The 15,276-nt window shown below is 32.1% G+C and overlaps 1 protein-coding gene and 1 non-coding gene across 3 annotated transcripts; both read left to right on the forward strand.

The window, feature by feature from the left end:
- Positions 1 to 23: 23 nt before the first annotated feature.
- On the forward strand, positions 24 to 95 carry TRNAT-CGU (transfer RNA threonine (anticodon CGU)). Its single transcript has one exon. It is a non-coding gene; the product is annotated as a tRNA-Thr (tRNA).
- A 6,121-nt stretch (positions 96 to 6,216) lies between these two features.
- Positions 6,217 to 10,649, forward strand: LOC137810901 (nuclear transport factor 2). Of its 2 annotated transcripts, none has more exons than XM_068612396.1 (9): positions 6,217 to 6,486; positions 7,064 to 7,239; positions 7,795 to 8,098; positions 8,234 to 8,472; positions 8,552 to 8,702; positions 8,802 to 8,923; positions 9,006 to 9,071; positions 9,680 to 9,734; positions 10,076 to 10,649. In XM_068612396.1, exons 2-9 carry the CDS (start codon positions 7,066 to 7,068, stop codon positions 10,345 to 10,347), a joined length of 1,383 nt encoding a protein of 460 aa, XP_068468497.1. In that variant the 5' UTR covers positions 6,217 to 6,486; positions 7,064 to 7,065; the 3' UTR covers positions 10,348 to 10,649. The 2 variants fall into 2 exon arrangements, with proteins under 2 accessions (XP_068468497.1, XP_068468498.1); XM_068612397.1 differs by having other exon boundaries at positions 9,012 to 9,071.
- Positions 10,650 to 15,276: the final 4,627 nt, after the last annotated feature.

Here is a 15,276-nt window from a genome sequence, read left to right on the forward strand (position 1 = left end):
CAAAATCATAATTAATAATATCTGCTTCCGTAGCATAGTGGTAGTGCGTTCGCTTCGTAAGCGAAAGGTCGCGTGTTCGATCCTCGCCGGGAGCTTTTTTTTAATTTTAATGTCTTTTTCAATTTTTTCTTTGACATGTTTTAACTTTTTTATAAAGTTATTAAATATTAATTGTAAATAATATAAAGTTAACTCACTTTTGCAAGTCAGTTCTATTTTTTAATTAAAATCTCTTTTTAATATTTAAACCAAATTTTTTTTTTATGGTATAATTATTTTATTTGTCATTATATTTAGGGTCAATATTCAATTTAGTACAATGATTTAAAAAAATCAATTTGATTTTTATGTTTTTTTAAGAAGTACTCGATTTGGTAATTTTCATCGTTAAATCTCACCTTACTGCGTCAAATGTTGCTTATGTGGCTGAGAGAAATGGAATTACATGTTGTGTGAGATGGTAAGTGAATTGAATTGACAAATTAGTGAAAAATCAATTGGGAGATTAGGGTTTTTTGAAATGGAGCAATTGGGGTTAGAACTTTTTAATTGCAATAGTGTGGTTGCACCACGCTCAACACAAATTGTCTCTGCAATTTCATGGGCCACAAATGTTAGGAGTGCACCTCCATCATCATCAGAAACATAGCATGAACGTTTCTCAATTGGATAGTTTGCGGCTATGATATCATTTCTTAAAAGAGTGTTGTTGAGTTCCAATCCATAGTTGGTACTGTTGCAATTCAGTCTTTCCAACAAATAAAGGGTCTCGCGCCAAAAGTATTTTTGCATTTACATTTGTGTTTCACTTCCCCGCCTAACAAATCAAAAAAGCACTCCTATTTTTCCCTCAATCCACACTCCATTGAGAAAATTAACAAAAAAGAAAAAGTTTATTGGTGAAGAAGTAGAACAATGGAGGAAGAAGAAGAACGGCAGAAGCTTTCATATATGGTGAAAGAGCTAGTCCACCGCTTGCTCTCCCAAAACTTCCCCTCCAATTCCTTGCCGCTAAATCCTAACTTCCCTAAATTCCATAACTCTCTCTGCTACGCCCTCTGCCTTGCCACCCATGTTTGCTCCACAATTTCACTTATGAGTGTGGGATTAGGGTTTGTGCAGAGGAGTGCTAATATTCAAAAGTTAAAAATAAATATAATTAATAATTAATTATAAATGTGCATAATAGCGGAATGCATCTATGCACAATTGTGCCATATAGTGTGTCACATAATCATCACTTAACACCGTCCATACCAATTTAACAAAAGGGACCAAATTGCATATTTTTTAACAAAACTTGGGACCAAATTGACATTTTTTAAAACCATTATAGTAAATTGAATATTAACCCTAATGAAGATGGTCAATGGACATGAACTTAACCAAGTGGTTAAGTGTGAATATTCTCTTCAAGAGAGCAAAAAGAAAAACACAAATTAAGATGAGGATGATGTTGAACACGAAAATAAAAGAATCTAAGATAAAGGTAATTGGCGGAATGGAAAAGAGAATAAGAGAAAAAAAAGCTTATGGAGATGATGGAAATGGTCATTGAATCACGCCACTTGGAATTGGGAGAGTTCCAAGATGAGTGAGAAGTAGTCACAACTTAAAGTATTCTCTACTCAAGATAATACCTAAAGAAAGTTTGGAAACCACACAAGGAATCACTCTGGCAAAGTGATGACTTTTTACGGCAAGTGCACCGCATTGTCAGAAGTAATAATTTGTCCCTAACGACGGATATCGATCCCATAAGGAATAGTTGAATTATCAAGTACAATATTTGCTAAATATAAAAACAGAATAATAAAAGTGTGTTTGAGAATTGTTATGATGGTAAGAATTAACAAGAAAACAAATCAAAGAGTTGTTGCTTCAATTGGAAAAATAGGGATTAAGTTTTATCTGTCTCACTCTCATGTATTTTGATTAGCATGGTAACATTATGTTCTTCAATTGAAATTGATGCCCGTATAAAATTTATTTATATCGATTCCTCGCATGATCAAATTATTAAGAATGTTTCCCAAATATCGGTTCCTCACATATTTATAAAAACAATTTAGTTACACTGTACAGTTTCTAAAACTTAAACTACTTACTTGTTGTTTCTATAAGTCATGTACTGACTTGATCGTCGGAGTGCAATCAACAGGCAGGATCCCCTCTGTTTCAATGGAACCGCGTTCCAACATCCAAAGGGAAGCACAAGATCCACCAAAGATAGACGAAGTCATCGCTTGTCTTTAAAGTCAACCAGCGACCAGGTCAACCGACAAGACCGTCTTTAAAGAAGGTTAAATAGTCTCTAACACCTAATATTTATAAAATAAATTTAGAAGGTAACAAATTATGCTTAATTTTTTTTTATAAAAAGAATGCATATTTAGTAAACACATGACTTAAAAAAATTGTAATCTTAAAATTCCACACAATTTAATTTACCACTTTTTTATGTTCGAATTTATTTACTAATGATGCAACAAGGAGGGATTATGGTTTAATTTACTTATAAAAGTACAACAAAATTGTTTTTACAAAAACTAAATTTAAAATGAAAATCTATTTTTAAACTTCGGTAAATCAAATCATAAACATTCAAACTTTTTTTTTAGGAAATATGGATTTAAAAGTGAATAATACAAACCAATTATTTGACTTTATATTTATAAAAATTTAAATTAGTTTTTTTACAAACTATGGATTGAATTTACTTCTAGTATATTTTCTTAAACTTGGATTGGATTTCGATTTAATTCAATTCCAATTATTTTGCTTTGGGTGGTTGGATTTTTCAAAAGAAAATTTATCACAACCCTAAAATACTAAACATGAATGGTAAAATCGTACATGATATTGTATCTTTATTCAAATGTATCATAAATATCGATAAATTTTAAAAGAATATCATAAATTCATAATTTTCTCATTAAATATGACTCAATATTTTACATTTCACCTTCATAATTGAAACAATTAAAAAATCTATCACTTTGGGAAAAAATACCTATTTTTGATAAAATTTAATTCTTATTAGTAAATTACACATAGTTATATGTGAAGTATACTATATTGAAAATATATAGAATTTTAAACTAAGTAACAATTTTGAGTCGTAAACAAAGGAAATGATGTCGAAATCTATTGTGAACTTATGAGAAGTTACAATTAATTATATTAGTCCGTAATTTTCTTAATAATTATTTTTTTAATTTTAAAGATTCAAATTTATTTATTCAAAATAGTACTTAAGTTAAATAGTGATATATATTTTATTTCAAATTAAATTATTATTATTAAATTATAAAAAAAAATGTAAATACAAAATATACTATAGGGAAGGGTTATAGTAAATCATATTGAAAACTTAATATAATTTTAGTCAAAATGTTAATATAATTCCAACATCAATAGATACATATATAACATAATTGAAATCACAAAACATCAATATACTTCTAAAATAAAAAACATATAACTAGCAAAAAAATGTCAACATACTAGCACCATAATTACATGAAAGTACATAGTAGTTTATTAAAGAAAATAATAAAATATAGAGACTAATTTGGAATTTGTACTATAATAATGATGTTAGTGTCTTTTTTAGCTACACCAAATTAGATGAGTCGTACTATCCTAAATTCATTGTTTGCATAAAAATAACATTCACTCGAGTTTCTTTCTATCCATCTTAGCTAACATGACCACCTCACTTCACCTTCATTTTTCAAAGTGTGTAGTTTTTATTTCTAAAAGTGTTTGAAACAAAACTTGCATCCAAATACTAATAACATAAATACTTTTCAAAATGATGTCATTGGAAGTTAATTAGGAATATGTGGAAATTGAGGATGAGAAAAAAAAAGAGTTTAAGGAGAAACACATGGCATCATAGGCAAACCAAGTCTTTTTCATGATATACTGATGCAAACACATGGCATCATAGGCAAACCAAGTCTTTAAAATTTTATTTATTTATTTAATACTTAAAACTTCTATAAAAGTTTTAGAAATCTTAATATCTATATATAAATACTACAACTTAATTTTATCAAATATATGGTTAAATAAAAATTAAGTGATTGCATGTCAACTTGTATATTTTAAATATAAAGAGATTATCTTAATTCCTTAATTATCAACAAATCAAGAAGTATTTAGATAAATAAAAACTCAATGTTCCAACCTCAAGCCCGTTGAGATAACATCGTTAGGGTCAATCACCACATCTAAGGTATATTTCATTTTGCAGCTCTATCGTAGTTTTGTTCTTAAAAGGTGCCTTAGAAGGTTGAAGGAGGAAAGTGTATTAAATTTCCCTTGACCTCGAATCATAAGCGATGTGAGACTATTAGACATATGAATGTTTTGACCTCAAAGTCATTGAGAAAACATCGTTATAGTCAATTACTACATCCGAGGTATTGTTTGCTTTGAAGCTCAGAGCTTCGTTACAGGCGAATCAAAGAATAAAGGGAGGAAGGTATATTTAAATTTTCCTTATCCTTAACTTTAAGCGACGTGTTACTATTGAGCATACCAAAACATGACACTGGTTCCGATCTGAAGTCCATGGAGATAGTATCGCTAAAGTCAATCATCACATCCGCTTTGGAGCTTGGAGCTCCATCACAATTTTATCCTTAAATGGTGTCTCACAGGGTTAAGGGAGGAAGGTAATTTAAAGTGTCCCTAGCCTCGACTACTAAGCGATATGACACTATTGGGTGTACAGGAACAAGACCCATAGTTGAGGTATAAAGGGAATAAATGTTCGTTTTTAGAACCACTTTTCCATTCCTCCTAGTTAAAGGCTAAGAGAATGCGAGTTCATCTTTGGAACCACTTTTGCATTCCCATAGACGACGCCAATGTTATGATCTCAAATTCGTTGAGAGATAACATCATTAAGGTTAATCAACCTCTAAGATATTGTCCGGTTTTGGAGCTCAGAGCTCCATCACAATTTTGTCCTTAAAAGGAGTCTCAAAAGGTTAAGAAAAGTGTATTTAAATTGTCTTTGATCTCAACTCCTAAGTAATGTGGGACTATTGGACATATTAGAACAAGCCCCAATCAAAGTCTAAGGAGAATGATGGTTCGTCTTTGAAACCACTTTTCCATCCCCACAAATAACATCAATGACCTTAAGTTCGTTGAGATAATATTATTAGAATCAATCACCACATCTAACTGTATTGTTCGTTTTTGGAGATTAAAGCTCCATCATAATTTTATACGTAAAAAATGTCTTAAAGAATTAAGAAATAAAAATGTCTTTAATAAGATTATTGAAGATGTTGACAAATATTATATTATCAATGTTTCTATTATTATTATTATTATGTTTATATTAGAAATAATAATTTTATTTCAATCACAAAACGAAGATAAAATTTTAGAATTACGAAATAACTAATTTTCCTAATAAAAATGCATTATAATAATAGTTATATTTTATATAAATGGATTTAAATCATCATTACAAATTAAATATTTCAATCAAGTAATTAATTATTAACTATATATATACAGATTTAAATGCATTAAGTATTAATTAATCTGTTTTTACACACGGGCGATAAATTCGCCAAAAAAATCAATGTCGAAATTCACAAAATAAAAATAGAAGGAAACATAAATGTAATAAAATAGTTAATTCATTACAATACGATACTTCCTAACACAGTAAAAGTTTTTAAATTGTAAATTTTTGTACGCTTACTTACTACATAAATTTTCTTTCTATGTTTTTTATTTTCATTAATTTAATTAATAATTATCCTTTATTTAACAGTAGTTACTAGGCTCACATGTATATTATGCTCATTAATTTAATTCATAAAGTCGCATTTATACATTTTCACATATTTTTACACAGTTTCTTGAATAATTATAACCCTTCTTTCTTAGTACACTTGATTTGATGAATATTAAAGACTAACTTTAAATAAAAATAGATTTTTCTTTCACTCTTAAACGACAACTAATGAAGATAGAATAAAAAAAGTAAATGTAATAAGGTGAAATATAATAAAAGTAGCAGTTAAAATTTAAATTGATGAAATTCAAAATTCAAAATCATATATATATTTATATATATATATATATATCCCTTAATAATAGTAATCGTGCAATTTCTTGAAAGGTCCCACGTTGAATTGAAAGATGACAGTTTAACACGGTAGCAAGGAAGAAGGGACAAGAGAATAAGAAAAGAAGCTTGAAACCAAAGGACGTTGGGCCGATAAAAGCACATGTGTGAATTAATAAACCGGGTTTTTGGTCCATCTAAAGAACCGAACCAGAACAAAGGAAACAAAGCTTTATTCCTATGAACAAGAAACAACATAGAAAAGTTCGCCTATATATATATTCAATATTTTCACCTTCGCATTCGACAGAGATCTCACTCAACTCAACCGCCTCCACTCTTACCAAACCATCTTCTCTGAGCCATTCATCGCTCCCTCGGAGGTACCTCTTCCTTTCTCTTCTTCCATTTTCGTTTTAAATTTATATATATATTTTTCTAAGAGACTTTCACTATCGATTTTTCGTATTCTTATCTGATCCATTTTTACCTTCTCCCGATCATTAATCTCTTAGTTCCTTTCCCTTTTTTTCTGTTGTTTTTTTTTTTTTACGTTTTTAGTGTACCATGATGGTTGATTAGGGTTTGGTTGTTAACCTGGTGTGTTTGGGATTTAGGGTTTGGAAATGGGAAAGGTTTAAATAAAATTCGTGGCTCTTAGGTTATTTTAAATGTTGATTTTGTTTTAGCTGTTCTTTTTTGTTTATTAAACAGGCATGATTGAATGTTTGGGATGGTTGTTGGCTGTTAAATGCCTGGCTCGTGTGTTGTGTATGTATTACTTGTTAAGATTGAAGGCGGTGTGTTGGCGTTGGTTTTATGGATGAGGGTTGTGGTTGATAGCGTTTTGGTCGTGTGTGTTTATTCTTTGAATTGTTATTTCTTGTTTTTTCTTTATTGGGGTTTTCTGGAATAGCTGTGTGTGTGCCGTCAAGACTAATCTGTGATGTCGTGTTGTAGAGATGGCAGTGTCGGATGGATCACCAACCCCTCAGATGGTTGGCAATGCTTTTGTTGAGCAGTATTATTCTATACTGCATCAGGAGCCAGACCAAGTTCACAGATTTTATCACGAGTCCAGTGTCGTGAGTCGACCTGAAGAAGATGGTTCCATGACAATGGTGACTACTACTGTGGTAAGTACTAATGATGGAGTGTCAGGTATTGCAAGGACATTATGTAATTGCAGATTTAGCACGGGCTTAATGGAGTTTGTTTTAAAATACTCCTTTAATTTCTCATGTACCAAACTGTTATTGTTTGCTTTTTCTTTTCAAAATGTGGTTACTTGTATAAACACAAATCAATCCAAAATATATGGAAATCACCTTGGGTTGTGTGCATTTCATGAGAAGGGTTGTGCCATTTTTTTAAATTTTGTAGTATATTATTAATTATTAATACCATGCATAGTAAGCAGGAAAAAAATTCTTTGGGGAGTCCTACTACCACTTGCCTGCTTGTTAATTTTACAGCTTTTCCTGTCAAAGGCCAAAGGAGTATGTAACATTCTCTGAAGTATTTGAAATCACGTGCCCACAGTGTTAATTGATAGCCATGCTAGCAATTCCCTAGGTTTATTTGGGTGCATATATTCAAATGTTTTTTTTTACCTGGACTACTGCGTATTGTGTTGTGACAAATGATTTGCATTCCACTCACTCAAGTGATCTTACTCTGCTTTGGTACAGGAAATCAACAAAAAGATACTTTCTCTGGATTACACAAGCTTTAGGGTAGAAATTCTCAGTGCTGATGCCCAACCTTCACACAAGGATGGGGTAATAGTTGTAGTGACTGGCTGCTTAACTGGAAGTGACAATCTGAAAAGGAAGTTTACTCAGTCCTTTTTCCTAGCTCCACAGGACAAAGGCTACTTTGTTTTGAATGATATTTTCAGATATATTGATGAGTATAAGTCAGTTGAAATTGAGTCTGCGCCTGCAAATGATGCTGAGGAAAGTGCTCCAACAGATGCTTTTACCCCTGAGCCTGGTAGATCTTCTATTTACAACTTCTGGTCATAAATATACCCCCTACTCCTGTTGTTTTCATTTCCTTTTTCTACCATTTTAATTTTTCTCGTTATAAGATTGGATATTTATTTATTTATTTTGATTATGAATACAGAGGTCATTCATGATGCCGAAGATGTTCCAGATAGCCAAACTACTGTTGTTGATGATGACATTAGTGTCAGCAAAGATGTCAGCCAGCCACTTGAGAATGGAAAATTATTAGTTGCTGAGAAGGTGGTTCCTGTTAATCATGTTAAAGAATCCAGTCACGTGGAACATCAATCACATGCTGAGAAAGCTGCTTCTAGTAACTCACAGGAGGATACTCCAAAGAAGTCTTTTGCATCAATAGTAAGTTTTAATTATTTGATTTTATGCCATCTATGTACTTTTTGTGGTGTCTGACCATATTTGCATTTATTAATCTCAGGTGAATGCACTGAAAGAAAATGCTGCTCCCTTCCATATGAGGGCTTCCCCTGTGAAAGCTGTGGAACAACCACGTGTTCCCAGTGTGCCTGCATCGGAAGCACCAACCCCTAGCATTGAGAGTCCAACAGAAAAGAACAATGAGAATGGAGGTGGTTCCTATTCTGTGACTAGATTGATTAATTATGATCTGAGTTGATCATCACATCTGATCCAGATGCTATGTGACTTTCGTAATCTCTGTTCCACAGGCAAGGCTTATGCGATATTTGTTGCAAATTTACCCATGAATGCAACAGTAGAACAGCTGGAACGTGTTTTCAAGAAATTTGGGGCCATTAAACGGGATGGAATTCAAGTTAGAAGTAGCAAGGTTAGTCTGTTACTAATTTGTTTTCAAAATGTACTTTGATTACTTCTCAAGCATTGATACAAGGCTTTGCCCTTCTTTCCAGCAACAGGGATCTTGTTTTGGTTTTGTGGAGTTTGAATCTGCTACTTCAATGCAGAGTGCACTTGAGGTACAGACACATACTTGAAATCTCCCTCTTTTGATTGCTAGGGTTTCTATTTAACTTTTGTATTTCATGAAGATGAGTTTCTTGATGATAATGTTGCCTTTTGCAATTACATGCTTAGCCTTTGTCCATATAGAGGTGTTGTAATTGATATGCTGTACATGATTCCAAATTAATTTTCTTTTTGAAAGTCCCTTGCATTCTGCAATTGTCTTTGTTCTTTGGCAAAAACATTATTTATTGTCAGTGTTTTACAGTTGATTTGATGAAGCTTTTTTCATCTAATTATAGTGTAGAGAACATATTTAGAAGAAAATCTGCCAATTGATGGGTTATTGGAGTTTAGCATACTAGGAGGAAAATTGAGGGTTTGAAGTTGTAGTTTTGTGTGTTGGGTCCTATTAACGCTAGTGCTATTAGAATTTGATATTAGTTCTTTACTACTAATCCTTGGGTTGTGTTGCTGTGGGTGCTTTTTGTACAGAAGAGTGTGAGCTGATTTTGCTATAGCTTATCTGCCTACACTTTTTTGGCCTAGTTTTGGATGTTTATTGTTATTTTTGTTTTATTTGTCCTACATCTATCAGCTATATTTCTGTGTATTGTTTCAGGCTTCTCCTCCTGTCACCTTGGACAACCGGAGACTTTCAATTGAAGAACGAAGAGGCAAGCCAGCCTAACATTTCATGTTAAATTTGAACATTTTTAAATCAAGTTGGCCGGTTTTGTTTATTATTTCCCTCGACTTCAACATCTGATTGATTTATGCTCTAACTATGCCGGACTGAAGTTACTGGCTTCCTACCATTTAAGATTCCATAAAATAATTGAAAATATTGGGAAAATTGCTAGAGATAGACTTGTGCTTAAAGTTCTTATGTGATAATGCATACATGGGACAAGCTCTTGGTGCTTACCACTCTTTGTTCTGTGAAACATGTATTTTTGTTTGTTGCAGCTAACAGTGATGGTTATTATGTGATAACGTGTATTCTTGTTTGGTGCAGCTAACAGTGATAGGGGTAGATATTCATCGGGAAGGGGTGGATACCGGAATGACAGAAATGATAACTTCAGGGGCCGCGCAAACTTCGGTGGTGGTGGTGGCCGAGGTGGCTATGGAAACAGGAATGATAATTTTGAGAAGCGTGGTGAGTTCACTGGCAGGCCTAGAGGAGGCAACAATGGTGGTGGGCGTAGCAATGGAGATGTTGTGGCAAGGAGTTATCAGAATGGTGGAGGGAAAGTCACTCGTCAACCACCAGTGAAAGTTCAGTGAAGTACTTCATTTTGTTGGGAATTGAGTGACAACGGCATTTTCTTATATAGATAGCGGCAACTAAGGATTTTGGTTTGCAACTGCATCATTTAGAGTCTTTTTCTTTAATAGCTGCCATGATCCTTTCATATAAGAGTTTTTCGGTTAATTCACATAATTCCCCATACCAACTTCCCTTCTTTACTTTTTTCCAATTTTGTTACATTTTGTATCTATTATTCCGGAATAATTGTTTTGGATTCGGCTACCATTATATGCCATTTTTTTTTATAATTCCTATATGCGCTTGATTGTCTCTGCAAGTCGGTTGTTTGTTATATCTGTCATTTAGATAATGTTGGTTCTTGAGAATTTATCATTGTAATATAATAATAAGGTTTTCGAAAATGCAAAATGCGTTTAGCTGTATAATTTTCTTGAAAATGTTTACGGGGAAAGTTTGATAATTTTGGAAATTTCTTCAAGTATTTTAATTCTCTGATGGAACCATCTATTTCGAAACATTGAACTGCTTATCGGTTTGTGTGATCTTCGGCACTTTGTGCAAATTAAGATTTTTTTTTTGCCATTCAACTTTGTTTCTTTCTCCTATAAGATTTTTTCCAGTATTGAGAAATATGGATACTCTGCAACTGTAAGGGTTACTTTGGCTTTTAAATGTTTGAGAATTACTCAGTTACGTGCACCACATAACATAGGGTAAATGTTACGCGTTAATGAGCGATCTTTATTTTTAATTTATCCAACTTCAATAATCACTAACACTGTCTAAAACGATCCTGAACATGTTCTAGTATTAATTATTCTTTTACTAAGGAACAAAGTTGGCTTGAGAAAGGGTTACTGATCTCATCAATGAATAAACAAATCTGAAATGGAATGAAACTAAGAAACTTGTAGAATAATTAAGCAGCTGAATTCGAACCTTATGAATTGGATTCATGATGAATTAAACTCTAATAATGGCAAACAAGTGCAAAAGGAAAAAAATATTATATTTGACAGCGCACTTCCATCAATAATTGACTGTACCAATAGGCAAACTTACAACAAACTTTCACCTAACATAATCAGATAACCAATAAAATAAAATCCTAGAATCTCATAATGAGAAAGAAAATTAGTTGTGTCGCAAGGGTCCTCACTTCCCACGCAAATGACCAATTATGGCCACTAACTTATAAAAGAAGGGAATTTGGTTAGTGTTTGCCAAGAGAAGTTTTATCAGCTTTTTTTTAAGCTATGTTGGACAGTTCATTGAACAAAGCTTACTGTTACTATATCGGGTGCATTTTCATCGTTGCCTAAACTATTTTCCATTTTACAAAACCGTTTGAGGAATAATTTTCACAAAAACACAAATCTACCATCTTATTTCGATAGATAATTTCCACAATTAGCTGGAAAAAATTAATTCAAACAAAATTTTATCAAAAAATAAAGTTTTTAATTAGGAACACATCAAGGTAAATTATTTTAAGAGTTCTTCAATTATAACTAACAATAAATTATTATTTTTAATTAAAATATAAAATTGCATAATTAGTTTTAGTTTCAAATTAGACTCTAACCCATATAAACTCAAATTAAAGTGGATTATGCCTTCAAATTGATCAATTTTATGTATAGTTTAGTGTTTCTTTGAGAACCTGAAAATGCTGAACATGATAGTAAATTAAATATCATAAATATATAATAAAACTTCCAACTTAAAAGTAATTATCAAGGAGTCATTGAAAATAAAAAAGTTATAAATAATATTTAAAGTGGAGTATGCATTCAAAATGATAAATTTTATGCATAATTTAGTGATTCTTTGAGAACCTGAAAATGCTCAAGATAGTAAATTAAATACCATAAATATATAATAAAACTTCAAACTTAAAAGTAATTATCAAGGAGTCATTGAAAATAAAAAAGTTATAAATAATATTTAAAGTGGAGTATGCATTCAAAATGATAAATTTTATGCATAATTTAGTAATTCTTTGAGAACCTGAAAATGCTCAAGATAGTAAATTAAATACCATAATAATATAATAAAACTTCAAACTTAAAAGAAATTATCAAGGATTCATTTAAAATAAAAAGAGTTATAAGAAAATGAGCGATATAAAGAAGAAGAGATTATAGAAAGATGAACCGATTATAAACAGAAGAAAGATAAGAGTAATATATGTGTAATAGCATATAATTTTTCATAAAATCCAATAGTCATTTGATTAATAGTTGGTATAAATGATGTACAAAAGTTTATGTATATGTTAGGAGCTATATTGAACTTCGCAATTTTTCTATTAATATAGAATTTCCATAAATAAAATTCTAAACTACCCATGTATCCACATTTGATGAATGGTTGATGAAAAACATTTATTTATGAAAACAAATGCTTTGAAGAGGGATCAAGAGTGATCAAATGCTTTGAAGAATCCAAATCCTATGTGTTTGATGCAAGACTGGTGTTGCTGTTGTGTTTAGGGAGAGATCTGGGTAGAATAGAATGTGATCTACTCCTTTGTTGAATCTAAAACTGATGTGATTTAAAACCTTTTAGAAAATAAAGTGTTTTTCCAACTAAGTAAAAAAAACCTATTGTTTTGTCGAATCAACCGCTTGTTTTACTCTTAAGAGTTTTTGAAAAGGTTGAAAACTATTTTAGTTTGGTTGACTTAACTGCCAAACCAAACAAACGGTTGTTTCGTGGTTTCAGCCGATTGTTTCTTTGAAAATCCTAGCAGAATTCTGTTTTGGTTGTTGAATGTGCTTTAAATGATTTCGAATTGAATACACTCCTTCATTAATTGCTTTGGCCAATCTTTGGAAAATATAAATGGTTTGTTTATGTATTCAAACAAGTAAGAGAAACAGATTTGAGTTGTTTTTTAGTTGTGACAAAGTTGATCTTAAAGATTTGAACATTCACATCAAGCTTTGGGTTTTCAAAGAGAGTGAAATAGGATTGCAATTGTATTGATTTCAGTTTGTGCTGTAAACAAGTGTAATCCCTTCTCAACCTAGTGTATTTCTGGTGTTGTGTTACCAAGGAGTGTTGTGTGCTCTTGAGGTGGTCAAGATTAATACTCTTGGTGTGTTTTGCCAAAGGGAGTGTGTTTCTTGAAGGGTTCAAGGTGACTTTGGTGGTTTGTGTGTTGTAATATGGTTTGATTACTTAGTGGATTACCCAGTGGTTTTCTGGGGACTGGATGTAGCTCTTGGCTTAAGAGTGAACCAGTATAAATTGTTGGTGTATTTCTCTCTTACCCTCAAGCTCATTTAAATTATGTTTTAAGCTTGACTGGTATAAACAACCGATTGTTTCGAAGAAACAACCGATTGTTTTTCTGTTGCTTTGCTGTTTTTTTGCTTATGTTCTTGGCTAATCTGATTTCTGTTCTGGATTCACTCAATTTTTTTTTAAACACCTAAATTTTTTTAAAAACCTCTCTTAAACAATTCACCCTCCTTCTCGTATAAGGCCATATATTCTAACAATTGGCATCAAGAGCTTGGTACTTGAAAAATATTCAAGTTTGATCCTAAAATCTTTTTTCTATGGCTGAAAAACTACCTTTTAGGGAGGGTGCCTCAATTAACATGCCACCTTTGTTTTGTGGTTTGAATTATCAGTTTTGGAAAGTTAGAATGAAAATCTTTATTGAATCTCTTGATAAAGGAATTTGGGATGCAATTGAAGATGGCCATTTTATTCCTAAATTTGAAAGGGATGGATCTTCTATTGAAAAACCTTGGTCCCAATGGACCGATGCTGAAAATAAAAAGGCCAAGTTTGATTGTATTGCCAAGAATATCATAGCCTCTGCTTTGAATTCAGATGAATTTTTCAGGATCTCACAATGTGCATCGGCTAAGGAAATGTGGGATACTTTAGAAGTCACCCATGAAGGAACAAATGATGTGAAGAGAGCTAGGAAACATACTCTAATACAAGAGTATGAGATGTTTAGAATGCTCAAGGGAGAATCAATTGCTGAAGTACAAAAGAGATTCACTCACATCATCAACCATCTAATGAGTCTTGGAAAAACCTTTGACAAAGAGGAGGTAAACATCAAGATTCTCAAGTGTCTTGATAGATCTTGCCAACCTAAAGTCACGACAATTTCTAAATAAAAGGACTTGACATCCTTGACTACAACCTCCTTGTTTGGAAAGCTTAGAGAACATGAGTTGGAACATTGTCTTGAAAGCTGCCAAGCACAAGAATAAGCAAGATTCAAGTGATGAAAGTGAGGAAGAAAACCTTAGCTTGCTTTCCAAAAAGTTTAGCAAATTCTTGAAGAGAAATCGCAACAAAGAATCCAACAAAGAAAGGTATGGAAACAAGAAAACTAGTGATTTCAATTCTAACAATTATACTTGGTTTGGTTGTGGAGAACAAGGGCATATAAAAGCTGATTGCCCAAATAAAGAAGGCAAGGAAAAGAAGTCAAGCAATAAGGAAAAGAAGTCAAGCTATAAGGAAAAGAAAGGGAAATAAAAAAGAGCATATATTGCTTGGGATGAAAATGAAGTCTCTTCATCAAACTCCTTATAAAGTGAAGATGAAAAAGCCAATCTATGTTTAATGGCAGAAGGAGATGATGATTCAAGCAGCTCAAGCAATGTAAGTTCTTGTGCTTCCTTAAGTGCTGAAAATTATAGCCAATTACTTCAAGCTCTTAAAGAAACTCATGAAGAAGCTAACCGATTGATTCTCTCAAACAACCGATTGAAAGGGTTGAAAACCCTAAACCCTAAACCCTAAACCCTAAACCCTAAAGGGTTGAATAACTGGCTTGAAAACAGAGTCAAGACTCTTGAAGAAGAATTAGAAAAGTCAAAAATTGATTTTGAAAAACTTGAAATGCATTGCAAAAATTCTTCTCACTTGAGTGACTCCAAGATTTGTAAAAATTATAAAACTCT

Source organism: Phaseolus vulgaris, chromosome 2 (genome assembly GCF_051622355.1).
Source record: "Phaseolus vulgaris cultivar YP4 chromosome 2, ASM5162235v1, whole genome shotgun sequence".
NCBI classification, from domain to species: domain Eukaryota; kingdom Viridiplantae; phylum Streptophyta; class Magnoliopsida; order Fabales; family Fabaceae; genus Phaseolus; species Phaseolus vulgaris.